At 35.4% G+C, this 27936-nt stretch overlaps 1 protein-coding gene across 1 annotated transcript in view; it reads right to left on the bottom strand.

The window, feature by feature from the left end:
* Nucleotides 1-26473, bottom strand: part of STK3 (serine/threonine kinase 3) — a 233279-nt gene extending 206806 nt beyond the window's left edge. The window contains exons 1-2 of the mRNA XM_031439380.2: nt 26278-26473; nt 1390-1470 (exon numbers count right to left, since the gene is read on the bottom strand). Of these exons, the coding sequence (XP_031295240.1) occupies nt 1390-1470; nt 26278-26303 (107 nt within the window). The 5' untranslated portion in view covers nt 26304-26473. The remainder of the gene's footprint in view (nt 1-1389; nt 1471-26277) is intronic.
* Nucleotides 26474-27936: the final 1463 nt, after the last annotated feature.

Genomic DNA, 27936 nt, shown 5'->3' with positions numbered 1-27936 from the left:
GAGATTAACCTGTTCTCAGATATACGACTTAAAAATATTTTCTCCCATTCCACAAATTGCCCTTTCATTTTACTGATGGTTTCCTTTGCTGTGCAGAAGCTCTTTAGTTTGATGTAGCCCACTTGTTTATTTTTGCTTTTGGTGCTTTTGCTTCTAATGTCAAATCCAAAAATTCACTGCCAAGACCAATTTCAAGGAACTTATCCCCTGTTTCTTCCCAGGAGTTTTATGGTTTCAGGTCTTACATTTAAGTCTTTAATCACTGTGAGTTGATTTTGTATATGGTGTAAGGTAGGGGTCCAGTCTACTTTTCATTCTTTTGCATGTGGTTGTCCAATTTTTCCAACATCGTTTATTGAAGAGACTATCCTTTCCCCATTGTATATTTTTAGCTCCTTTGTCATAAAGTGATTGATTGATTTAATTGATTGAACTAATGTGTGGATTTATTTCTGGGCTCTCTATTCTATTCTATTGATCTATGTGTCTATTTTTATGCCCATACCATATTGTTTTGATTACTGTAACTTTGTAATATAGTTTGAAATTAGGGAGCATGATGCTGCCAGTTTTGTTCTTTTTTTCTCAAAATTGCTTTGGCTATCTGAGGTTCCGTACAATTTTTAGAATTGTTTGTTCTATTTCTATGAAAAATGCCATTGGAATTTTGATAGGGATTACACTGAATCTATACATTGCTTTGGGTAATTTTAACAATATTAGTTCTCCCAATCCATGAGCATGGATTATCTTTCCATTCATTTGTGTCTTCTTCAATTTTTTTCTACAATGTCTTATAGTTTTCAGGATATAAGTCTTTCCCTCCTTGGTTAAATTTATCCCTAAGTATTTTATTCTTTTTGAATCAATTGTAAATGGAACTATTTTCTTAATTTTTATTTCCAATAATTTGTTATTAGTGTATAAAAACACAACTGATTTTTGTATACTAATTTTATATTCTGCACCCTCACTGAATTTATTAATTCCAACAGTTTTTTGACAGACTCTTTGGAGTCCTCTATACGTAATAATTATGTCATCCAAAATAGACACAGCTTTACTTCTTCCTTTCTGATTTGGATACTTATTTCATTTTCTTGCCTAACTGCTCTGGCTAGGACTTCCAGTATGTTGAATAAAAGTAGAGAGAATGGACATCCATGTCTTGTTTCTGATCTTAAAGGAAAAGTTTTCAGCTTTTCACCAAGGAGTATACTGTTAGCTGAGGGCTTGTCATATTGGTCTTTATTATGTTCAGGTACATTCTCTCTATTCTAACACTATTCAATTCAACCAAATACACTCTAGTGACAGACTAGTATTATATAGTATTTTATAACTGTTCCATCATTATTTAAATGTTAGTTTCGTATTTGTTGTACTTACCCTTCTCCCAGTTTCTCTAATACATCAAAAACTTCTTCAGGCTGCTTAGTCAAACTGTCTTCACTCAGCTTTTTTAGCTTACTGATAAAAAAAAAAAAAACAGAAAAAACATTTTCCTTAAGATTTTTATAAATGTTTTAATTTTATTTTTAAAAAGCAATATATTCAGACGGTTCAAAAACCAAACACCACGAAAAAGTATACAGTATATAGTCTCTTTCCAACCCCTGTGATTAATCTTCCCAGAAACACCTCAAAGAATACTTTTATTAGCTTCATGTGAAACCTTTACACAGATATGAATATATATTTTATTTCTCTTTTTTAACATACAATACAGCACTTATACACACTCTTTTTTATCCACACTGTTATATACTTTGATGTTTTTACCTAACAACATATAATCTATATTGGAGAGCTCTACACTATATGTCTGTAGAAAGCATCCTCATTCTTGTCCTTTTTACATCTACATCCTATTCTGTTGCAAAGATGTAGTATCTCTTACTCACCAATCCCTTATTTATGGATATCCAGGTTCCCTTTTGCTATTATAAACAACACTGCAATAAATAAGCTTATACATAAGTCAATTCACACATGTGCTAGTAGTGTATCTGTAGGATAAATTCCCAGAAGCAAAACAGTGAGGTCAACAGAATATACATACATGCAAATGTAGATGTATATATTGATAAGTAAGTATATTGACTGTAAGTATAAACATGTCATAATATAAACTTAATATGTAATTTAATAATATGAATAACAAAATTACTATATTGTATTCACTATACTGTAATTATTAAAATTCTTGATTGATTACAATATGGTATATTTTATCTACTATAATTGTATGTTATATTAATATATATGTATGTTGATAGATATTAGCAAACTGCCCACAGGGGGCTTGTATGAATTTAATCTCCTATCAGTTATCTACCAGTAATGTATGAGAGAATCTCTTTTCCCACAGTTCCACCTACTGAGTATTTAACCAAATATCTGGATATCTAATCTACAGAAACCATGTATATGAATTTGTTCTGGAATAAAAATGTTGTCTATCTCAAAAAATCTAAAAGACCTAGTGAAAAGTAAAAGCCAAAAGAGATTTGAAAACTACCTACAGTTTTCAATGTGCTCCCCAGCCCACACACAGACACACCAGCAGAGAGTAGAGGTCATATGATCTCAAATGTTTGAGCACAACCTCTTCACAAATCATTGGCTAACAAGGCAATCCCAAGGAATTCTGGCTAGAAAATAAACATAAAACAACTGGGCAGAGGCATTAGCAGCCAAACAATGCAGGGAGATAGATATCACAGTTTAAGTCCAGGAAGGTTTAAAAAAAAAAAAAAAAGCCTGGGAGGGAAAAAGGGAAAAGTCAGAGTTCCTACAATGTATTATTTTACATGCCCAGTTTTAAGTAAAAAAAAAAAAAAAAAATTATGCAACATGCAAAGAAAAAGGAAAGTATGACCCATACTCTGGAAAGCAGTCAATAAAACAGAATAGAAGCAATCAACAAAAAATAAAGCCATCAATAAACAATGATTCAGAGTGGGTCCATATACTGGATATATCAGACAAAGGCTTCAAAGTGGCTATTTTAAATACATTTAAAAAATTGAAGTTCTGCTCAAGAAATTAAAGGAAAATACCCAAAAAATGATTCAACAAATAAAGAATCTCAATAGACACAGAGAAACTAATAAAAATGTAAAATTCAGATATGAAAAATAAAATATCTTTAATGAAAATACACTAGAAGGGCTCAACAGCATATCTGAGGTATCAGACGAAAGAATCAGTAAACCTGAAGATAGCTAAATAAAATATCTTCCCTTTGAAAACAGGAAAAGAGTGAAGAAAAATCAACAGAGCCTCAGAGACTGGTGAGACATCAACTTACCAACACAAACATAATGGAAGTCTCAGGAGAAAAGTGAGAGTAAAGGGCAGAAAAAAATATTTTAAAAAATAATGGCTGAAAACTTCCCAAATTTCTTAAACAAGAAGCTAATTGAATACCAAGTAAGATAAATACAAAAACATCCACATCTAGACACACTGTAGTCAAAGTGCTGAAAGACAAAAAGAAAGTCTTGAAAGCAGCAAAAGATGCATCATTAACAGAACAAGAATATGATTAAAAGCTGACTTCTTATCAGAAACCAAGGCAGTCAGAAGGTAGTGAAAGGAAATACTCAAAGTGCTGAAAGAATAGTATCACCCAAGAATCCTAAATCCAGCAAATTTATCTTTTAAAAATGAAGGGGAAATAAGAACATTTCCAGATAAGCAAAAACTGAGAAAAGATGTTGCCAGCATAATTTCTCTATAAGAGATATTAAAGGAAGTACTTCTGGAAGAAAAGAAGTGGCAAATATTTACAGAAACATTATATATACTTATTTTTAAATATAAGATTATTTATATCAATAATTTCAATATTGAACTATTGAAATTATAAAATATTTAGGTAAAATATATATAAAATAGCAGAACAAAGGAGGGAAAAGGAAATGGACCTATACTGAAGCAAATTTACTATATTTTACTGGGATTAGGTTAATCTGAATTTGACTATAATAAAGATGCATACTGTAATCCTTAGAGCAACTATCAAGAAAAAACTGGGGAAAAAATGTAATTAACAAAGTATTTGGATGATATATCTGATTATAAGATTTCAAACTACAAATATCTTTAAAAGTTAAAAAAAAACTATAGGTTAATTACATTAAATATATACAGTCAAACCACCCAATTAAAAGAGGAAGATTATGAGATTGGCTAAAAAACAAGACAACTACATGCGGAAATCACCTTAAATATAAAGACAAAAAGAGGTTAAAAGTAAAAGAATGTGTATATATATAAATATATATTTATATATATATATATATATTTATATATAAACTAATCAAAGCAAAGCTAAAGTGGCTGTATTAATATCAGGCAAAGAAAACTGCAGAGAAATTAATATTGCCAGGATAAGAAGGATATTTCATAATGATAAAAGGGTTAATTTATCAAGAAGACATAACAACCCTACATGTGTAAGCACCCTAAAACAAAGCTTATAAAACACAAAACAAAAACTGAAATAATTAAAAGGAGAAGAGAACAAATCCAAAATAATTGTTGAAGATTTCAAAAACTCCTCTCTTAGTAATTGATATAGAAACCTTACAGAAAATCAGTAACAATATATAAGACATACAATACTATCAATCAATTTAAATTCTTTGTCTATTTCATCTCTTTTATTCCTAGCATTTCTATTTGACTCTTTTTTAAAAAAATAATTTTCATTGTTTTGATAAATTGCCCTAACTGTTCACAGGTGCTGTCCATCTTCCACTAGACACTTTTAACACAGTAATCATTATAACATCAAAGTCCCTATATAATTCCTACATCTGTATCATCTCTGATTCTGGTTCTGTTGACTATTTTATCTTTTGACAGTGGATCACTTCCTTGCTTTTGTGGGAGCAATCTTCATTTGAATCCCAGGGACATACACACACATATGCATACACACACATAAGCACTGACACAGAATGATCAAGTTTAAGTGACTCTGGAGAACAAAAGCCACATTTATGAAACAGGGATTGTAACCAAAATATATAAAGAATTCTTAGAACTCAATAATAAGACAAAAACCCAAATATAACAATGCAAAACATCTGAGCAGACACTTCACCAAAAATATAAACAGATGACTAACAGGCACAAGAAATGATGCTCAACATTGTTAGTAATCAGGAAAATGAAAAGTAAAACTACAATAAGATACCATTACATACTCATAAAAATAGCTAAAATTTAAAAGATTACAATAACAAGATGTGGAACAAGATTTCTCATACATTTGATGTTGGAAGAAAAATTAGTCAGTTTAGAAAAAAAGGTTAGCAGTTCTTACAAACTTATGGACACAAACTTATACAATCCAGCAATTCTACTCCTAGGTATTTATCCAAAAAAATGAAAACACATGTCTGCGAAAGACATACACAAATATTCATAGTAGCCTTACTCAAAACAACCAAAAACTGAAAAAAAATATTCAAATGTCTACCAACTGGTAGCTGAGTAAACAAACTATCATAAAGCCATACAATGGAATACTACTTAGCAATAAAATATAACAAACTACTAATACATTCAAGATCCTGAACAAATCCCAGAATCTTTATTGCCAAGCCAAAAAAAAAAAAAGCCAAACCAAAAGAGCACATTTTACTATATCTAAATTACACCTCAATAACATTAATTTACAAGAAAAAGTATCTACATGTTGTGGTAAGAAGACTACTGGGCACAAGAGCGACTTAGTGGAATGGTAGAGTCAGAAGACAGGCTGCAACAGTTTGAGACAACGGGATAAAGTGAAGAAGTAGAGACAACAACTATGGATTACCCCCCACCAGAAGTTTCTGGAAAGGACAAGTGACTGGAGACAAAGGACAAGTGACTAGAGACATGAGTTTGAGAAAGAAGATAAAGCCTAACAAACAAAAAACTCATCAGAAATGCCTGTATAAATATAAGCACTGTTTGGAATGAATTAGTAAAATAAGAAAAAGTTGAAAATACTAAAGAGGAAATAACTACTAAAGCATGGCCCTGAAAAAGGGTGGAAGAAATGATATCCAAAGCCAGGTGGATAGGACTGCCTTAACCTGACAGGTTGGGGATACCTCTCCCATTATAATAGGAAGAAAGGATAAGCAGAGTTCTAGGTGAGACAGTAGGCTGGTGGCAGAAAGTTGAGCAAGTTCTCAAATACTGGCTTCTATTTGCGTTATGAGGAGGGATATTCATCTACTGTATGTGAGGAAGTTAAAAATTGCGATTTTAAGATACATAACTGAATTAGAAACAGCCAGAGTAGAAAACAAAAACAAAACAAAAAATCTCATGAAATTTAATAGGATTAAAACTGGAGGCTTTGTTGAGATCAGAGACCATGAGTTTAAAACGGCAATCTTTGAGATTTCATATCTTCTTCAGCACTGCTCAGAAGGCTTAAGATAGGCAAAAAGAAGGCAGAGTAGAATTTGGCATTTTGCCAGTCAGATGCCATGGAAGAACAATGAGACAAGGGAGTTCAAGATACTGGCAGAAGAATGGCTGAAGACATGGACCAGGTAAGAAAAAAACAAATATAAGCAGCAGCTAATGAGCAAAGGAGAAAGATAACTAAGAACTAAAAAAGAGTATATCTCTACCAGAAAAGGAAGCCAGTCTCTTAAATTTCCAAAATATTCACAATTTTGCCTTGGAAAGAAAAAGTGCTTCATGTCCTTCATGGCTAAGCAAGCGCAAAGTAGCTCAAGATGAGCCATGCACATGATACAGTGATGGAGACATTATATTAACAAATCTGTTTAATGCCAAGCCAAAAGGTACTCTAACCACTTCTTAATTCTTCAGGAGTTATAAAAGTTTTCTTAAAATAGACGCACAATCTGGCTCACTTTAAACACGCAAGTCATAGGTCCCCCAAATGAATCCAGTAAACAATGAGAATTTTCTATTAGTCCACATGTTTCATTTTCTGAACATGTGGAACAATTGAAATGTTACTAATTTATCTTAGGCAAAAAGATGGTCTCTGGGGCATTTCTCAAGTGAAAACACATGATTTATTTTGGTAAACGATTCATGTTTTATGTCCTTTTGTCTTTATTTCTTCTTTCCCTTTCTGGTATTTTAAATGAAAACCAACCATTTCAGTTATGGTTTAATTTTAATTAATTTTATACTGTCTACTTTTTTTATTCACTATTGTATCATTTTATTTTATTTTATTTTATCTTGGTGAGGGGAGGTAATTAGGTTTATTTATTTTTAGAGGAGGTACTGGGGATTGAACCCAGGACCTCAAGCATGCTAAGCATGCACTCAACCACTTGAGCTATACCCTCCCCCATTACACTGTCTACTTTTAAAGCTCTTACAGCTTAAAAAAACTCATAATTAAAAGCCAATTTAAAATAAACACACACACAAAAATACATTTTCCCACTTTCCTGCCTTGGCAAACACAATATAATGAGCATCATTTCACCTGTACTTGACATACTGCAGTTTTTAACACCTCAGAATTTCATCAAAAGGATATATTTTTAGTCAAAGATCCAAAAAAAAATTATTCTTGACAGTCTCTTTAGAACATGCACTCTACCAGGTGCCAGGGAATTTTGTGGAGAATAAGTCACCCTCGCGATCTCTCTCTCTCACAGAACTATTAAGATAGAGTTTATTACATACTTAAGTAGACATATCCTAGAATTATCTTTTTGAAATACTTAAATAACTAATACAATCAGGTTTTCCTGTCACTTGATTTTCTATCTCATAAAGTAAGGAAAACCTAATCTATTATACTGTCATTGCTAATACAGTGGGAAAAAGCTGTCTTCTCCCACATTGTTTTTAAACATTATTCTTGTTTTTTTAAAAGCTACAATCAAATTCTCTAATACTTCAAGATTTAAATGCCTACTTTAACCTCATACCCATCTTGTGGTATCTCACTCTTGTGTTTCCTGCTCAATGTAAAAATTTCTGAAATGTTAGCTATCTTGATTGTGGTGGTGGTTTCATTGGTATATACATCTATCAAAAGTCATCAAATTATACATATGAAATATGTGTAGTCTACTGTACAGGAATCATACCAGAATAAAGGTGTTAAAAAGAAAAGAATTTCTGTTATTTTTCCCAAGGTCTCAGGAGAGAACAACCTTCTACATAGACTAGTCTTAGTTATCTCCAAATTCTCCTTTGTATTTTATCATCTTAAAAATAATTCATAAGTAGAATTATACCTTAGATAATGTATTATGGTGATACATTGTTAAAATTTGTATCTTTTAGAGATGCATACTGAAACAATTAAGAATGCCACGCACTATTTACCATAGTCAAGACGTGGAAACAACCCAAGTGCCCTTCAACAGATGATTGGCTTAAGAAAATGTGGTATATATGCAACAGAATATTACTCAGCCACATAAAAGGATGAAATACTGCCATATGCAGCAACATGAATGAACCTAGAGAATATTATACTTAGTGAAGTCAAGACAGAGAAAGACAAATACTATATGATATCATTTATATATAAAATTTAAAAAAATTATCAAAATTAATCTACATCCAAAACAGAAAGACTCACAGAGATAGAAAACAAACTTATGGTTAACATAAGTTATGGTTATCAAAGTAGAAAGGGAAGAGGGTGGATAAATTTGGAGTATGGAATTAGCAGATACAAACTACTAATACATAAAATAGATAAGCAACAATAATTTACTGTATGGCACAGAGAAGTATATTCAATATCTTGTAATAACCTATGATGGAAAAGAACCTGAAAGAGTGTGTATATATACACTATATATATTCAGAATCTTAATAGTTTCAAATGTACAGCAAAGTGATTCAATTGGCAGTAGCCCCTGGGAATGTCTTAGAAATGCAGATTCTCAGGCTCCACCCCAGACCTGCCGAATCACAGACTGGAGTGGAGCCAGCAGGCTGTGTTTAACAAGCCCTCCAGGAGATTCTGATGTGCACTCAAGTTTGAGAATCACTGCTCCTGCATTGTGGAATTTAGGCTACAGTAAACCACCCCTGTAAAATAAAACACCTTCATGGCCTTGATTGTAATCCTGACATTTAACAAAATTTGATGACACTTTAAATTGAAAACTTTAAAAAAAAAAAACTGTTTTAAAAAGCCTCAACTAATCATCCTTAAAAGTGATATTTTTACACCCTGAAGTCTATCAGTAATGTTTTATGTATTCTGGAAATCATGTTACAACTGTATAAAGAATACTGTTCAGTATTAAAGAGAAATGGAGAGACAAAAAAAAATTCACTTTGCTGTATACCTAAAACTAACAAAATACTGTAAATCAACTATACCTCAATTAAAAAAAAAATTAAGAACTCCATAATGATATCAGAGATTACTTCAAAATAATAAAGGGTGGTGAAGTTAGTAATTGTTTAAACTGGGTAATGGGTACACATAGTTGGGTATTCTCTCTTCTTTACAAAACTGTTTGAAGTTTTCCATAATAAAAAAGTTTTTTTAAAGAGTAAATGGTAGGATTTAAATCAACTTCAATTGTTCTTAGAAATAATTGGAGACAAAAAAGCATGTATTCAATGCAAATTATTTATAACAAAATACAAAAGTAAATAAATGTCTAAACATAGGTTAATTAACTATAGAACATCCATTCAAGGAGATATTACTAAAAGTCATGTAGAAAACTCATTGATTTAAAACAAATTAACAATACATTGCTAAAAGAAAAAAGGATAGGTTACTAAATAATGAGCACCTAACTAAACCATTTCATTTTTTCTTCTAAGCATGGGTGTATCTGCAAAATTGCGTGCGCATACAAATACTGGCACCAAACTAACGGTAGATTTGTTTTGTTCACTGCTATACCCTTAGCACCAAAAACTGCCTGGGACACAACAGAAACTCAAATATTTGTTACCTGTAAACACTTTAAGATTCCAGGCAACAAGGTTTGAATTTGGGAGTAGCTTTCCTCTCTGCTTTATTTCATAAAGTTTTTACAATAAACATTCATTTTTTTCTATATAACCCCATCTCATAGCAAAATTAAAATTTTCTTCATGATTCAATAATTATTTCATGGAATGCCTTCCATAAAAATCATTTTATACACTGAAAATAAAGGTCTCTTCTTTAGGTGGAATTAATGAATAGATCAAGGCAATGAGAAATAGTAAAAACACTATCTGTTAATCATTTTATTCTTGTGAGTGAATTCTGCAACTACAGAGAACTATCTTTAAGAAAACTAATGTTTCTAAAACAAATCTTCAACGTGGGCACAAAAAATGATAAAACTAGATTTAAAAGTCATCCATTTATGTTCATTCAGTATACACGTACCGAATTTGTAGAAAAGAAGCTACCTGCTAGGGTAAGGCAAAGGAAATTAAGATACAGCCCTAATCTAATAGGAAAGACAGACACATTAGAGCTAATGAAACATAATAATACAGGTAGTTAACATTTTTTAGGGCTTTTCATGGCCTTGTGCAGAGCACTGAACAAGCATTTTCTCACTTAACCTCTATAACAAACTTTTTGGTAGTTACTAAAAAAACACTCAGTTTTTAGATAAGAAAACTAAGGCTTAACTGACTTCCGCCGTCGTTTGGGTAATAAATAACAAAACAGAAAATCAACCCACGGTCTGCCCATGATACTGAAAGAAGCTTCTTACTCTTAGGAAGCTAGCAAATACCAAGATACTGGATAATTGCTACATCAAGTATCATACATCAGCCACATCTTTTAAGGAGGACATTCTTCTGTAAGTGTTCCCAGGAGTTTTTCATCTCCAAATAAGTTAGTTTACTCTGAAATGTTCTATTACAGCCACTAAACTATTAGCTCCAAGAACAGGATTTAGCAGGTTCTTTTTTTCTTCCAGGGCTATCCTATGCACTCAAGAGATTAAGCAGATGAACTATTAACTTATTTTATGCTTCTTAAATTCCAAATCACTGTATCATATTATATGAGATGATAGGCGATCTAGGCAAACAGCAATTTAGATTATGTTTTAGAAAAATGTGGTATAGGGGAGCCAGAGAGATGAAATTCTGAAGGACATTATAGTGACTACGGTAATGATGGAACACCGCTAACTGTATTAAGATAAACCAAGGTACCCTGCAGATTGTCCTATAAGCAAATTACATAATGGAGAAAGCGGTTTTGTTTCTCGCAACCCAGAAACCTGGTGACAAGGATCTGGGTTTTAAAAGTTAAAGTGGAAATGACAGGAAAGAACAAACTCAAGAGATACTTTGAGAAAAGAGTAATTTCTCAATACATACAAGAGACAAATCCTGACTGGGGAGCTTAAGAGCCTCTCAATCACCTTATTTCCATTACCTACACTCTAGCTACCATGGACTACTCCTTAAAGATCCTGAATTTTCACACAAGAAAAAAATCAGCTACTGTACTGTATAAAAAGTAGATATTATACAGTGATTTGTACATAATAGAAGATATACACATCGTACCTCTATTACGTTCATTCTCTCTTACATGATCTTTCCCCTCTTCTCTGCCTATCAACCACTTCCTTAAAGATATAATCAATAATGTTCTCTGAGAAGTTTGCTGTGATACCCTCCTCTCCTCATCCACCATCCCTACCTACCCACCCATCCAAACAGAGAATTAATCTCACCGTCAACTCTGGTCCCACAGCACTTAGCACACTGAGTCATTATTCCTTTCATCACTAGAGCTAAAGTGGGGAATTCCATGAAACTACAGATCACATCTTATCCACCCTCATAATTCCAGTAAGTACCTAACACAAAACTTAATACATTACTGTTCAATAAACTTTCGTTCAATAAATAAATGAATAAACAAATGAAAAAAAGAAAACAATTTTGCTAACTACTGGAGAGCTAATGGAACTTCAAAATGCCAGTCACTTACGCAGTGCTAAGGGGAAAACCTATATTCCTATATAAGGTGTAATGGCTTATTGTGTGCTGCTTCAAATTAAATCAGTTTCACCATCCCAGCAATTAAAAGTACATATGGCTAGAAGCTGATCCAGGGGCCAAAAGCATCCACACAAGGGCTAAAACAGCCAATGGGGGATGCTCCAAACTTCCTAGTTACAAAATGACCCAGTTAACCTTCGATTTCAGAACAAAGATGACAAGGGTCACTGGGGCTCAAGTCATTATTCCAAGGACTCTAAGGTGCCATTCCCCCTATTAAAGGAGCCTATTTCATATCCCAGACTTAGAGTCACTGAAGCTCAGAGGTAATGAGCTGCTGACTAGGCACCTTCCCACACTACCCTATGCACATTTCCTGAGTATCCTCACAATAAAATTCTACTACTGAAGATCATCTGTATCCTTCTCTTTCTTACCGTCTAAAAAAAAAAAAAAAAAAAAAAAAAAAAAAAAAAAACTCAGTAACAGAGTAACTAATATAGGAAACCAAGCAGAGGAAAGACTCACATCAAATGCAAACTGGAAAACCGGTGACATCATTAATTAGTACAGGTCAGAGAGAAGCAGACAGAAGATAAGGATTCCATTTTGAACATATTATCTTCGAGAAGACAGTAAAGTAGTCAAATGTTATTCAATAGATTAGAAATACTGAATAAGAGACTAAGTACAAAGATTCAAAGTCTCAAAAGAGTATACTTTTGGGTCATTTTGGTCAAAGTTGAAGCCACGAGAATGGATAAGCTCACTAAGAAAATGACTATACTAAAAAAAAAGAGGACGAATGTAGAAAACAGAAAATACAAGGTCACTGTCAATTATGAACTGAGACTAGCACATAGAACTGTCTGAGGAATAGAAGCAATAGAAAAATCAAAAAGCCAGAAAAAGAGAAAGCTTCAAGAAACAGAGACAGAAGGGGGATAAGAACTGGGAAAAGGTTTCTGATCTTACCAAGCAATGACTGATGCAACCTAAAAGCAGTTTCATTAGACAGACAAGGCCTGAGCATGCCAGAAGATGAAAATGGAATGAAGCCTAAGAAATAGAGATTTTAAAGAGTCTAGAATTGGGGAACAAAAATGTGATTATAGGAGTAGAGTCATAAAAAGTGTGAGAAGAGACAGGCTCAAAGGTCACATGAAAGTCACAGGGGAAGAGAAGAAATTCCCCTTCTGAGGTTTGGATCAAAGTCCATAAGGTACTTCTTCCTAACAGTCATAGAATTTCAACATTCTCTACAAAGCAGACGAAATCACCTGTGTAAAATTATGTGAAAATATGATGGTAGGCCAAGAAGAGAGAGTGCAAATTTAGGGGACTGGAGCTCTGAAGCTCTGAAAAGTCGGCTAACACCAAAAAGCAAATTAGCCCCACATAAGAACACAATCAAAAAAGACATAAGGGGGACAAAAAGAAGGGACTATATTTAGTCCTCTTCCTGTCTTTTCTGTTTCCAGCTTTGGAGCAGCAGTCTGCAAGTTTGTAGACAGGCTGTAACTTTTGCTAAGGATGTCTCTTCAGTTCTGAAGAGACGGAGGTAAAGTTGTTTATGATTGATGTAAAGTTTTGGGGGTTTTTTTCACTTGTAGGAAAATATACATAACATAAAATTTACTATCTTAACTATCTTCAGGTATACAAGTAAGCAGCATCAAGTAATTTCACACTGTTGGGAGAGGCTACAGCTCAAGTGGTAGAAAGCATGCTTAGCATGCAGAAGGCCCTGGGTTCAAGCCCCAGTACCTCCTCTAAAAATACATAAACCTAATTACCTCCCCTAACCTGCCAAAATAAAATAATTAAATAATACAATAATAAATTTAAAAAATATATTTTTTTAAAAAGTAATTTCACACTGTTGTGCAACCACCATCACTATCCATCTCTAGAACTTTTCATCATCCCAAACTAAATTTTTTACCCATTAAACAAATTTCCATTTCCCCCACCCCCCAGTCCCTAGTCACCATGATTCTACTTTCTATCTCTATGATTTTGACTCTTCTAAGTATCTCATTTAAGTGGAATCATATATGTCCTTTTATGTCTGCCAGTATATATCAGTATGTATATACCACATTTTGCTTATCCATTTATCCATCAGGGGACACTTGGGTTGCTTCCATCTTTTAGTTATTTGAATAATGATGATAATAAACTCTGATGTACGAATATCTCTTGAGTTCCTGCTTTCAATTCTTTTGGGTATCTACCTAGAAGTGGAATTGCTGAACCATACAGTAAGTATATGTTTAATTTTTTTGAGGAACCACCATACTGTTTTCCACAGTGATTGCATTATTTTACATTCCCACAAGCAATGTACAAAAGTACCAATTGCTACAAATCCTAGACAACAAGTATTATTTTCTGGGGGTTTTTTCAGTGGCCATCCTAAAGAGTATGAAGTGGTATCTCGTTGTGATTTTGACTTGCATTTCCCTAATGATTAGTGATGCTGAGTATCTTTTCATGTGCTTATTTATTTGTATATCTTCTTTGGAAAAATGTCTACTCAAGTCTTCTGCTCATTTTTATCTGGGGTGTTCTGGCCAAAGACTTGTAAACATAAACACAAAGGAAGGCTTTGTACACTGCTAGGTCTAGACTCCTAGTTGAGAATAATTAGGATATGGCCTCTAGATCTCTTGGGAAACTAATCAGAGAAGAGGACCTGGCCAGAGTACAAATCCAGCAAAGGAGAAAAAAACTTTCAGCTCTGCAAGAACAGAGCCACCTTCATATAGCACCTTCCACCTCATTTCAGCTCTGCAATTTTCAATGTCTTTTTCTCTTCTGGCAAACTCCTCTGTATGTATTGATTATATTATTGATAGCTTTATTACTATTAATAGTAGCTATTTTACGAGTCAACTGTTATTAACAGTTATATTATTATTGCCATGTGCTAAGCACTATGCCTGATCTTACATGCAATATCTCATTTAAAATTAAGATCTAGTCTTCAACCCTAGCAATTTCATCTTGAATACTGTTAGAAAAGCCATACATCTTTAAAATGTATGAAAGGAAAAAAATACATAAAACACATGAAAGGTTTTTATCCTTTAGTCCTTCAACATTCCATTATTAAACAATGTCAAAAAGTCTCAAAATTAGTCTTAAATACTGAAAAGTTTCTAAATTACACAAAGATGAGCCTGATCATAAATCCACAAACTCAAACATCTTTTCTACTTCAACCACAGATAGTACATTTTACTTCAAACTAATGAAACTTAAGGGTCATTTTTTTTCTGCTCCCTTTTGCTTTTTAAAGACCAAACATTGTGTAAATATTTAGCAGATATTTAGCGCTAAAGTAATAAAACTGATTTTCTTTTTTATTTTTAACTCAACTAGAATATATGTATGCATCCAAGTGAAAGCTGTCCTTTTATCCCCTTGGGAAGTTACGAGTTTTTTCAAAAGATGTCAGACACATTTTTGAAACATTTTGGAAACTGTCTTCAGAGATAAATGCTTCACCAATCACTTATTTACAATCATTTATTTCCCTACATCTTAAAATTTTGAAGATAAAATATGAGGATTTAGTCTCTATATGCTCATAACTCTTCACTCCCATCCCGAGAAGAATACTAGATTTAACTGCAACAATCACAATCAATACATTGATTAAAAGTGTAACTGCATTAATAAAAGTGTAACTTCAAGGGAAGTTTAAACTCTGACAATATTAACATTTGTATCATTCGGTGAGTTCTGTACTCTGACTTCTGCTTAATTTTTAGAGACTTCATTTAATCTGCACAAAACCCAAAAAGAAGGTACTATTATCATCTCCATTTTATAAGTGAACCAAGACTACGGAAAGTTAAGCAACTTACCTACCATTGCATTGCAGGAAATGGCAGAGCTAAGGTTAGAACCAACCTGACTCTAAAGCTTGGGCTCTTGTTTCCCTAGTAATTATCACTTTTTTAACAGTAAAATAGATGTAATTGATGATCTCATAGTGTATTTACTTTATAAAACTACATTAAAGTTTATGAGAGTTTAGTTAATTAGTGGCAGTAGAATGAACTGAAATCCATCTCAGAAAACAGATGCTCTGTAATAAATGGAAAACTTTTTAAAATTAAATGAAAGTCTTATTTTTCAACTCATATCATCCCATTTCCTCTCAGGTTGGGCTCTCTGCCCAAAAGTACTCTAAAATTATAATTTCCTGGCAAAGAGCTTTATAGGAAAAGAAGTTGAGATTTTGCTCTTTCCTTCACCCTTGGAGTCTTTCATTTTTATTTTCTAAGAACTTTTTCACTTACCCTCAACTGGAAAGTGACATGATTCCTTCTAATTTCTTGTAATATACCTATATGAAGTTAACACATGCTGCAATATACTACCCAGCCCTAAAGACATGTTACTGCGTTTTTACTTTCTTAATAACTCATTTTTCAAAAAACACAAATCCAGAAAATGTAGACAACATAAAATAGCACATTTGAAAATTCTCCAACATAGTCACATCTTATTAAAATAAAAATTAAAAATAATTTTATAAGAAATATGCAGACCTGTCTCATAACTTTTAATCCAGTTCATTATAAAGATTTTTAAATATCAACAACCATATCTATATTTGAGAACTAACAAAGGGAACAGAATCTTTAACTGATTAAAAATAAAAGAGGATACTTCCACATGAAACTTGCCAAGGTTTACCCATGAACCTGCTAAAAAAAAAACCCACTATGATTTGTGCTGAAGGGACTACCTACACTGAAAAACTGGATTTACTCATGTTTTCTTCTGCATTTATTCCCCTACACCTTAGATTTTGAAAATAAAATGTGAGGATTTAGTCTCTATACATTCTCAATTCCTCACTCCCATCTCTAGAATTAACCGCAACAATCCCAAACATTAATACATTAATTAAAGGTATAACTACATTAATAAAAGTATAAGCTCAAGGAAAGTTTAAACTCTAACAATATTAACACCTGTATCATTCACTGAGTTCTGTACCCTGACTTCTGCATAATTTCTACAGGTTTTTATAAAGAGAAGCGAGGAGCTGTGGAGACAGTGCTGCTTTCAGTTGCTTGCAGAGACAGACTCTATTTTGCTTGATTTTTCAGCACAGTTTGATTACTTACACAGCAACAACACACAGGAAGCCACTTCTCAGTATTTCTCTAGTTCTTTCTAAATAAATTAAGGGGAGGAGACTGAGAAATAGCTCATGATTTTGGTGCTTTGTGAAAATAATTTTTGCTTTTTTTTAATCTAGAATATTTTTACCTGTTTGGTTTTTTAATAGAAATAAAAACAAAATTTTAAAATTCCAGCTGTATCTAATAGGAAAATCATTATAAGAAAGATAACTAGCCTAAACACGTCACTCACAGAAATTAAAAATAATCTACTATAAATGTAACATTACTGTATCTGTAAAGCTATAAATAGCCTCTGAAACTCCAATTCACTTTGGTAATACCATGAGTCTTCAAAATCTAACTGATGTTCCAAAATGACAAAATTTTTTTAACTTGGGAATTGTGTGGGCTTTTTAAGGTAAAATACTCTTCTTTTTTTGATGCAAAAAATTGTTATTTTCATATTAAATTTTAGAAATTAAGTAAAGTTTAAATAATTTTTTCTCTCCTTCCTCACTGTACAATAATGTCTTTAGTCAAAAGATGATTTCAGGATGTACTATGAACCCAGAAGAGAAAAAGGCCTCTAGTACGCAAAAACTGACACAAAGAGCACATGCTTTACTTTGGGAAAGGCAGAGCTACTGTTAGGTCAGACCACTATTCCTAAGATAAGCGCAGTTTAGAGAAGAGCGCAGCAACGAGAGATAACAGAAGACAGTAAAACACAAGGCTAGACTTACAGGGGAAAACCCACCTATACACAGCAACAAAGCTTCTCATGCACCAAAAGAACACACTTGACTGTCTCTATAAATTAAAACTACGAATAGTTCCATGAACTTTCTTATGGCTTCTATGATCTAAAATTTATTTATTTTTTTAAATTAAGTAATCAAGAAAGCAAATAATCAGTCTCAGAAGACTGGGTCAAGTGTCCTCACTTTGGAATGAATTTCCATCAAATTGGTTATTTTAAAAGTGTTTCTTAAAATATTTTAGAAGTATAATGCTTGAAATGGTTTACTTCATTTATTTGGGAAATCCATTATGTGGTACACCATACTTCCCAATAATGCTGAATGTGTTTAAAGTTATCACCATATCACTATTTGGGGAGACTGTTTCACATCACATGACTTTTTAATGAATTTTAATTAAAGGTGACTAAACAACTGTTGAGAGTCTGTATATAAGGGGGAGACCCCATTTTCTTACCATTGGCCTGGTACTTGAATTCTCTTCTATTAGGGAAAAAAAGAAAAAAAACACCTTGGAAGTATACAGTGAGAATCAAGTGCAATGAAGGAAAACTCAATGTACCAGGAAAAGAAAATTATCAAAATACTTTCTTCTCAAGAGTTAATTAGCACATATATTTTTAATTTCCACTGTAATTTTATGGATTCCATTGCTTAATTTCATCCTTGTCTTTTTTTTTAAATTCTTAGGAATTACATGAACTATAAATTTTATTCAGAGCAATCATTTCTCTCCAACCTCTTTCTATGATCGAAATTTCACTAATTATTAAAAATATTTGAATAGATATCATCACTGGGAAATGGCTACTGGCTGCTATTTGATAGCAAGATGACAGACTAATTCACATATCAACTTATAAGTGCAATGTGATGCCTTTTAATATAGTAATTATTACACCAAAACTAATTATTTCTAAAGTTATGTGACAAATGTAATTTACCAACTATGTCACTGGGACAAATATCTCATCTCATTTATTCAAAAGCACAATAAAACTTAATAAGAGGGGCTAATATCAAAACTGAAAGGGAGTAACAATGGCATTTATTATCTGGATGTGCTCCATTTTATAATTCATTAGACTGTAGTCAGTTAAGGTTGGATTTATAAAGCAGCTTCAAGATGCCCTTGAATTTTGTTTATTTGTACACAGATACACTTTCATTTTTGCAAAACAAGGCAGGCTAAAAGTTCTAACCTAAAAAATAAAGTTTGAAATCTGATCGTATCACTAGTGGTGCTATCTGTCTTGGATTCTTTCATTTTACCTATCTTTTTCATTTAAAAAAAAGTAGAAACTAAGTCACCTGAAACATTTAGAGGTGAGAAAGAAGTGAGGCTGGATATTAGAATAACAGTAGGTCAAAGGGTAACCAGAGTATGACAGGGAGAACATGAAGATAAAAGTCCATTCTAAATAGTCTCTACCACGGAACTGTCTATAGATGTCCAATTTCTGGCTCAAACTTAAAAACATAAACATAGAGATATTATCCAAGGAAAGAAGTTCAAAACTGCCAATGCCATCATTTTTTGATAGAATAACCTATGGTCTGAAAGATTAAGTCAGTTCTCCTACATATAAATAAAATACTATTTAAAAAAAAAACCCACTATATTAGTGTTCAGGTTAGGGTCTTAAAATATCAACACTCAATAAAAGTAGGGCTTACTGGAGAAGGTTGATTCCAGATCTGGGAAAGGAAATGGGCAAGATGAGCCCTGAATATCTTATCACAGCAAACAGCAAAGAAGCTGTACAAGACCACTAAGGTCATGTTGTCTCCTGAAGGGATTCCTACTGACCAAAGATGGAACACTTTAAGCTTCAGCAAAAGTAACTTCAATGGATTAAAATCTATCAAATATGTTTATATCTATCAGCTTATAATAGCATTTTAAAAAAAGAAAAAGAATTAATCACCTTCAGAGGAAAACAGGGAACTGATTCATTATCTTGAAAACAGGTAAATAAAGGGGAAGAACCAAATGACTCAGATACTCTTGCCAAACACCACCTATAATAATGCCTAAGGGACTGAACTTGAGTCTGATTCAGTCTCTGGATCCAGCTGCCCTTTTGCAGGAAATAAGGAGGACAAAGGAACATGCTGAACTGCGCCTTGAGCAAGCAATAAGCAAAATCCAGCCTGTGGAAAACTACAATTGCAACAGTCTGCATTTGCAACAGGAAAAGGAAAAGAAAAGAGATGGAGAGCAACCTAAAGATTAAAAATCACAACTCATATAAAAACTATTTTTTAATCGGCAAGACTAACCTATGATGTCTAGCAATGCACCTTTAAGTTATTACTGTAAAATTAAGAATTATGGTTACATATGGGGAAAGGTGGCTGTGATTGGGATGGAGCATTCAGTAGGTGCTTCCAAAGAGGGTGGCAAAGTTCTATTTCTTAACCGACTGGTGATTATAAAGATGTATGCATTGTAGTAATTCATCAAACCATACAACTGTTTTTTTTACCAGTTTCATTTTTTAATAAAAAAATTTTTTTTAATAGCAGGTCACCTGAACAAAGGCTTGCTATGTTTCCCATTCTCTAGTCTAAAGTGGTGGAAAAAAGAGCTTAAAAAAAGAAATCAGTGCCCATCATTTCCTCCCTACCCACTTCCTCTTCTAAGGCAACCACCTAATACACATTTTGGGCCAAACAGATTCACATTCCTGGGCATCTGGAATTCTAAGAAAAAAACTATAGATAATCTGTTCCTCTCCTAACCCAACCTGTTCCTCACCCAATCTTTCCCCATCTCCCAAGTTGCTCAAACCCAAAACCCAGGAGCCAGAACTGATTCCGTCTTCCTCATTCCCCACATCTCGTTTGTCAGTAATCCTTCATTTCTAACTGCAAAACTAACTAAAATCTGCCCACTTCTCTCCATCTCCACTGACTCCACCATCTCTCACCAAGAACTACTGCAACAGCCTCCTAACTTGGTCCCTGCTTTTAATCTTAACCCCCTACAATTTATTCCACCCAAAGAAACCAGAATGATCTTTTAAAAATATAAACTGCTTAAAATACTGCATAAATCCTTTAATACAGCCCACTCCACTGATTGAATACCAAATTCTTTTCCACGGCTTGCATCACTGAATCACTGCCCATCCCTCTGACCTCATCTCCAACCACTTTCTCCCATTCTACAACCCAGCCACAGTGACCTCATTTCAATTCCTCCCACACACTGACTCTTTCCCACCTCCAGGCCTTCTCATAGCTTTTCCCTTTGCCTGGAATACTCTTTTCCGGTTACTCACAAGGAATACTTCTCAACCTTACCTTCACAGCTGAAGTACTACCTTCTCAGGAAAGCCTCCTTCAACTGCCCTATTAAAGCAGGTTCCACCATTTTTCTCCATCAGTACGTACTACTTCTATTCTTCCTAGCTCAAGCTCCAACTAGAGCGGATTTCTATGATAGTGTATGTTCTATCTCAGCTGTTTCGTTCAACAATGTACCCAGCATCTGTCATTTGAAAGATAGTCAATTAATAATTACTGAATATACAAATAAATGAGCAAATTAATGAACTCAAGGCTGACAAAGAAAATTTCTATCAGATAGTATAAATTTTCTCTTTAGAAGAAAAATCTAAAGACCTTTGGTAGATGGGGAGGGTGGAGCTAGTAAAGAGTCAGAAGTCGAGGTCATCATAATTATAGTGGGATATTTCCAGTGCACGGGGTCATTCTACACCAGAAGGCAAAGGAGCGTGTGCCTCAAAGCAACCTTCATGTATTACATTTTTCCTTGTAAACTCTATCAGACATCATGGATAATCATTTTCCATCTTCTCATACTTTAACTGGGACATATATAAAGTGTTCAAAAAACAGTAGCTTTTAAATAATTGTTTCCTCTCTGCCTTTCACCTCTTCCCTTTTAAACTCTTAAAGAATACCTCTATCTTATGTATAGGTTGTTACGATGATACCACTCTGATTCCTCTGGGCTCTTCATGCTGAGGAACTCATGAGCACCATCTACTTTACCCTCCTGTATCCCTGTCCTTTCACCTTTGCGTTCTCATTCCATAATAATCTATCTTCTGGCTGGTACTCCATTCACTCATAGTAACACTTACTCTCATGAAATGACTGGTTTTTTTTACATTCCTTTTTCATTTGTATGGATGCACTTTGTAACCCTAACATTTTGACTTCAGTCTTCAACTTTTACTTCCTCCAAACTACCCTTTCACACTATTAAAAAATAAATTAAAAAAAACAATTTGCCACAGGCTCCAACTATAGCTTAAATCAAAGAACACTCTTCAACTTGAGAGTAAATAAGCTTGAGTCGCTTACTTTCTTAATATCCTTCCAGTGTTCTCACTGTTCCACACCAATTTTTCCTCTAAGTATAACTTAATCAATGAATTTTAAATTTTAAATAACTATTAATCCTATAACGTAACAGGAAAAAGGCCTGTCTGGTAAAGCATCCTTCTGCAGCAGTGATACTCCGTTCTATCTCTGACGAGTGCTGTGTATGACTATCCACCCTCCAGCAACCAGAGTCCTCATGCTGCCCCTCTGTCTGTCATAGAGACCCACCTCCCTTCTACAAATGTTCTACTTGTAGAAGTGTGTATGTTTGGTGATTTTCCTTTCTACTATCAAAACTTACCTATTCTGTCATTTTTCTGTCATCTAGTGGTTCCCCTACAAAGAAATCTGATAAACTCAACCTACCAAAATGCTAATAATTAATAGCCATTTAATGGATTTCCCTTACCAAAGGGACATCATTTTAATAAGAATTTCTGAGAACCTCTGTGATAGGCCTGTTAAGGAAATCTGAGGAATCTAAAAGATATTTTGATCTTCAAGTCACTGACATGGGTGACCACAACTATTGCCTACGTTTAACACAAAGCTCTTTGGGGAGACCAAATCGATAATGTGAGGGTAAGAGGGGCCTTATAAATTGTCTAGACACTAGATTCTCACATCTGGCTGCCCACTGGAATCTCCAACTCCCAGAGGAGAAGAACGACACCCAAAGAAGTAAATTTCAAAGCCAGCGACAAAGCTGGACCTAATGATATGTCAGATACTCATGAACAACACACTAAAAGTATAAAGACATGTATGGGGAGGACAAATACCCAGTTCAGGATAGTAACAACCCTTTTGGGGATGGACAGGAAATCCAAGTGAGAAGAGATATACTTAGGGGGCTTCAACTGTATTGGTAATATTTTATTTCTAAAGCTGGGTAGTGATATGTAAGTATTTATTAAATTAGTACCCATTATCTTTTGGGTGTCTAAAATTCTGTAATTAAAAAAAGAACAATTTGAAGATGGATACTCAAATGGATATCATAGTAGGAATACAGAGAAGTATCTTAGGCTAGAAAGTACTCAAATGCAATATTTTATGAAACAGGCCTTGAGGGAAAAAAAAAAAAACACACAGATTACTAGAAAAAAATAACACACTTTTCTAAAGGAAGAACACAAACAAAGGCAAAGTTTGGAGTACCCATAGTCTCTAACCTAAATAAAAAAACAATAGGGAAACTTTAGAAGGACAGATTCAGCTCAGAGAAGTAACAAAAGGCTAGGGGTTAATGTTGAAACCAAGTGATAGGGGCCTGGGGTACTACGTCAACTAGTGTGCCCCAATCCAAAACAAAACAAAACAACAACAAAGAGAGTAGCATGACTGAAGTGATCTTCTAGCAAAACAAACAAAAGCCACATGCAGGATGAACAGATAGTGTTCTTTGGGTCATTAGGAGGTTCTGTAGGACGCCAAAAGAAGAAGGTAAGGCGCGAGGAACCAAGTTCTGGTGCCCTGCCCCTACTCCAAAGAGATCCCTTCTGCTGTTAAAATTTTTTGATAACCAGTGGACTACAGTGCCCGAATGGAAGGCACTACTATAAATCACCTGTGAAGGTCCTAAAACCCTGGAATGGGGTAGTAGTACTGGGAATGAAAAGGGGAGGGGAGGAATGAATCCACAGACTTTTTGATGGAAAATGTGACAGGTTCCAGTGACAAACCAAATAGGATAATGAAAGGGTAGATCTACACACAAAAATCAAAAATACTAACAGTGCAACAGCTACTGGTCATACAGACTTGATCAACAGCACCATATATGTGACCATGTAAAAATGAGCCCTAAGGAAGTGCTACTCAAGGCAGAAAAGCAAAGTAGCCTTCTTACGGGGAGTAAGAAGAGAACAAGCAACGGGAGTAGGAGAAAGAGATGACCAGCGCATCATGGAACACTAAGAGAGCAAGCGAGAGTTTCAAAGAGGCATCACTGTACACAAATGAGAGGGAACACAGCCCTTGTAGCCAATCAGACCCAGGATTCTGGCACCAGCTCCACCTGACCAAGTTATTTAACCTCTCCAAGCCTCATTTAATAAGGAAAGTACAACCCAACAACTAACATTATTGAACATATTATAGAGCCCTGTGCTAAGTGCTTTACACATGACCTCACTTACTCCTCACAACACATTTTACAGATGAAGAAATTACATTTAGAACTAGCATAGTAAGTTGCAGAGCCAGGATTCCTTTTTCTTAGGACAATAAAGTAATGTAATGTATATATAAAATTCCTGGCAAACAGTAAGACCTCAAAAAATGGTAGCTATATTTCATTATCAGAATGTAATGATTAATAGGGGCAACTCAAAAACTCACGGTCAGTTACCCCTGTCACAGCCTTCCATGTGGCAAACTCTCTTAGTGTCCTCATCTATAAAATAGGAATAATGTCTGTAACCCAACCTACTCAGCGGAGCTGGTATAAGGATTAAATGATATTATAAAAAAGAAAATGTTGTGAAAAAAATTTTAAGAGACATTCAAATACATGGGATTGTCATGTATCTTTTGCTCTTTAGAAATGCCTTCCTGGATCAACATAAGTCTCTCTGAAGAGGGCTAAAAATAAGTCTCTTAAATGTACAACCACCACTTTGAAAAGTGTAAGTCACCATGGAACGGTGATACATACCACGCACACCTCACCTCAACCCCTCCAGGTTCTCTCCCTGCAAGGGCAGGGGTTCTCTTATATGGTAATGAAATTCTGATAACTTTGAGAAGAGCTGATCAATGAAAAGCGCTTCTACTTCAATTCAGAGTTGTTCAACTCCGCTGTATGGTCCTATCCCAGAGGTGCCCCTTACAGTCCTTCCAAAACAACTTTTTTCCATTTCTTCTATAGTATTAAAACTGTGTGCCCTCTCAATGTTAGAATTAGGATATTTTACAAAATGTTAGAAAAGAATCTATGAAGGGCTCTGTCTGACAGCAGGTCTCTTTTGGAAACCCCTCCACAACCCCCCCTTTTTCACCTGAACAGATGGTTTCCAGGCCTCAAGGCTCACATATCTAGTCACACAATTCACAACAGCTCACAAAGTTTCTATCTTTTTAATTATTCCATGTTCTTTAATATACCACCTTTCATCTAAAGATCTCTAGGTATCAAAACACTCTTTAATCTTCACAACAGCACGGTATGGGAGAGAGATTAGCACTCTTATTTTATAAATTAAAAATGAAAGACTGAAGTTGAATGTTTTATCCAACGTCGGTTGATTGATTCATTCTGGGGGAGGGGGGAGATCCACGTTATGAACTTGTATCAATGGACAGCCCTGATTTAGCTTTCCAAAATCATTTAAAAAATCAGTTCAAACGTATCTACTGTGTACTCTTACACTCCCAATTTATCAAAGAATAAATATAAACTAAAAGTAAATACCAAAGCATCACTATTTTCACCTGCCAAAAGAAAAACAGAAACAAAAAAAACTATATGGAGGAGGGGTTCTAATTAAAGATTCCTACTGTCTTGCATCCATAAATACTTTTGAACTTGAAGAGGAAGGGGGGAGGAACACCTGTCAGTGCAGCATATCCACAATAAGTTTTACAGACTGTGTAGCTATTAATAATTAATTCCTTAAACTGTAAATAAACAACCTGCCTTCTCAAAAAAATAAGGACACTGTTAAGAAGAACACTTGACAAGAAAGCCTACATGGTTGTAAGAAGCCCAGTAATTTCCTAGTTTTACGTCTCCCAGGCTTCGTGAACTTGCCACGAGGGAAAACTCCGCCCTTCCCAGGAGTCCGGCCGCGGGGCGCCCGGCGCTGCCCACCGATTTTCCTCGCGCACCAGGCCAGGCCAGCTGCGGGGGAAGCGAGGCTCGGCGTCCGCTCGGGGCCCCTCGCCCCACGGACAGACGCGGCCCGGCCCCCGGACCTGCCTCGCGACCCCCTGCGCGCCCGGCTCCGGGCCCTGCAGTCTGGGAGGGGGTCGCGGTCCCGCCCGGCCTAGCCGCCCCCGCCGGCGCCGCCTCCCTCCTTCTCCCGGATCCGCGCGTTCGTTACCTCTTGGGCGCCGGCGGCTGCTCCATGGCGGCCGGGGACAGAAGGAGGGACCAGGAGGGCGGCGAAGGCCAGAGGCGGGCAAGGAGCCGGGGCACCGGCCGGCCGAGCCCCGGGAACCACAGAGGGAAACTCCAGGAACTCGGACCAACTTTCCCGTAACTCCGCGGCGGATCCCCCTCCCGCTCGCGAGCGCCGCTCCTCCCGGCCCGTCCCGCCCCGCCCCTCGGCCGCCGGCCACGGTTGGCGGAGGGTGGGCGGAGCCGGCCGCGTTCCACGGGGGGTGGGAGGAGCCGGCCGCGGCCCAGGCGTGGGGGCGGGGCCAGGCCCTGGGGAGGGCGGGTGGTGGGCGGAGTCGGGGCGGACGGAGGGGCAGGCCATGGTCCTTGAGGCGAGAAAAGGAGCTGTGACCGCAAGGGCGAGAGGGTGAGACATGGTGAGGACCCAGGGCTTCTCTTTGCTGGCCTGGGGCACGTTCCTTTGAGGCGGCCCGAAGCTCCCGCTCCTCACTTGCCTTCATTGCTTTTGCCCCAGTCTGATTTGACTCATTTCTCTGGATTTCCCAAAGATACCTCCCAAACATCTTGAGCAGCCGTTTTAAGTATTGCTAACTGCCCACGCTTCTGTCTCTAGTTCTTTTTATAATTACAGGTTATGTTTTCCCCCAGCCATCCCCCCAATACTAGGGATACTTCTGGAAATTCTTGTTTGATTTTGATTGTGGACAAGCTCCTCCAATAATTACGTCTAATTACAAAGGAAATAATTACTGCTATGAGATCTGTCTTGCACCAAATTCAGTGCACTGTGGTCTTGATGGCTTTTCGACTGGATAACCTGGCACCTATCACAAAGTATGATGCATAGAAAAGTACTCAAGAAAATTTTGTTTCCTTCCCACTTGCCACCCTCTCCCCCAACTTACCCCCAAGGCCCTTACCCCATTGTAATTTGGTCCCTTCAGGCAACCATAGTGTGTACACTGTTTAACCTTAAATTTCATCTATAGATACCTATCTTTCACATACCACTGCTATGTAAATATGTTTTTGTGAGAAATTGTCAAATGTAGTGTCATAGAGTTTTCTGAAGATTAGAACAAAGAATATGAAGAGAATGTTGAATAAAGGAAATTTGTGAACATTAATCCAAATTCAACTTACCTACTAACAGATATTCTTCTTTTTCTTTTAAGTTTCACTATGTAATGAACTTACATTATTTACTTTCAAACCATTATATCCCCCTCTAAATTTAGGTAATTTAAAGATAAGACCATTTGTTGTTGAAACCTAAAGTCAAATTCTGTGAACAAGAGAGATCATTACAGAATTTATACTCATTTACATTTATTAAGGATCCACAGTCTATCATTCAGAAGTAACAAGACAACCATTAAGACATCAAAGCTAGAAAGAACCTTTGAAAGTGTTTCATTCTCTCCCTCACTGTTATCCCTACTTTCATGCCCTGTTCCCATCTCCTTATATTTTACCAGGAAAATCTCAGAGAAGCTCGTTTCATCTTTTTAAACATTTTTCAGATTTATTAATGGGTTCAAATTATACTTTAAAATGGACTCTGACTTATGTTACTAATCTCCAGGAAGCCTTTCCCAGTAAAACCAACCGCACCACCAGCCAGCTACCTCCAACATTTCAG

The sequence above is a fragment of the Camelus dromedarius genome, chromosome 20 (genome assembly GCF_036321535.1).
Source record: "Camelus dromedarius isolate mCamDro1 chromosome 20, mCamDro1.pat, whole genome shotgun sequence".
NCBI lineage: Eukaryota > Metazoa > Chordata > Mammalia > Artiodactyla > Camelidae > Camelus > Camelus dromedarius.
The sequence above is the reverse complement of the archived record's forward strand: the minus strand, read 5'-3'. Positions and strand labels throughout refer to the sequence as shown.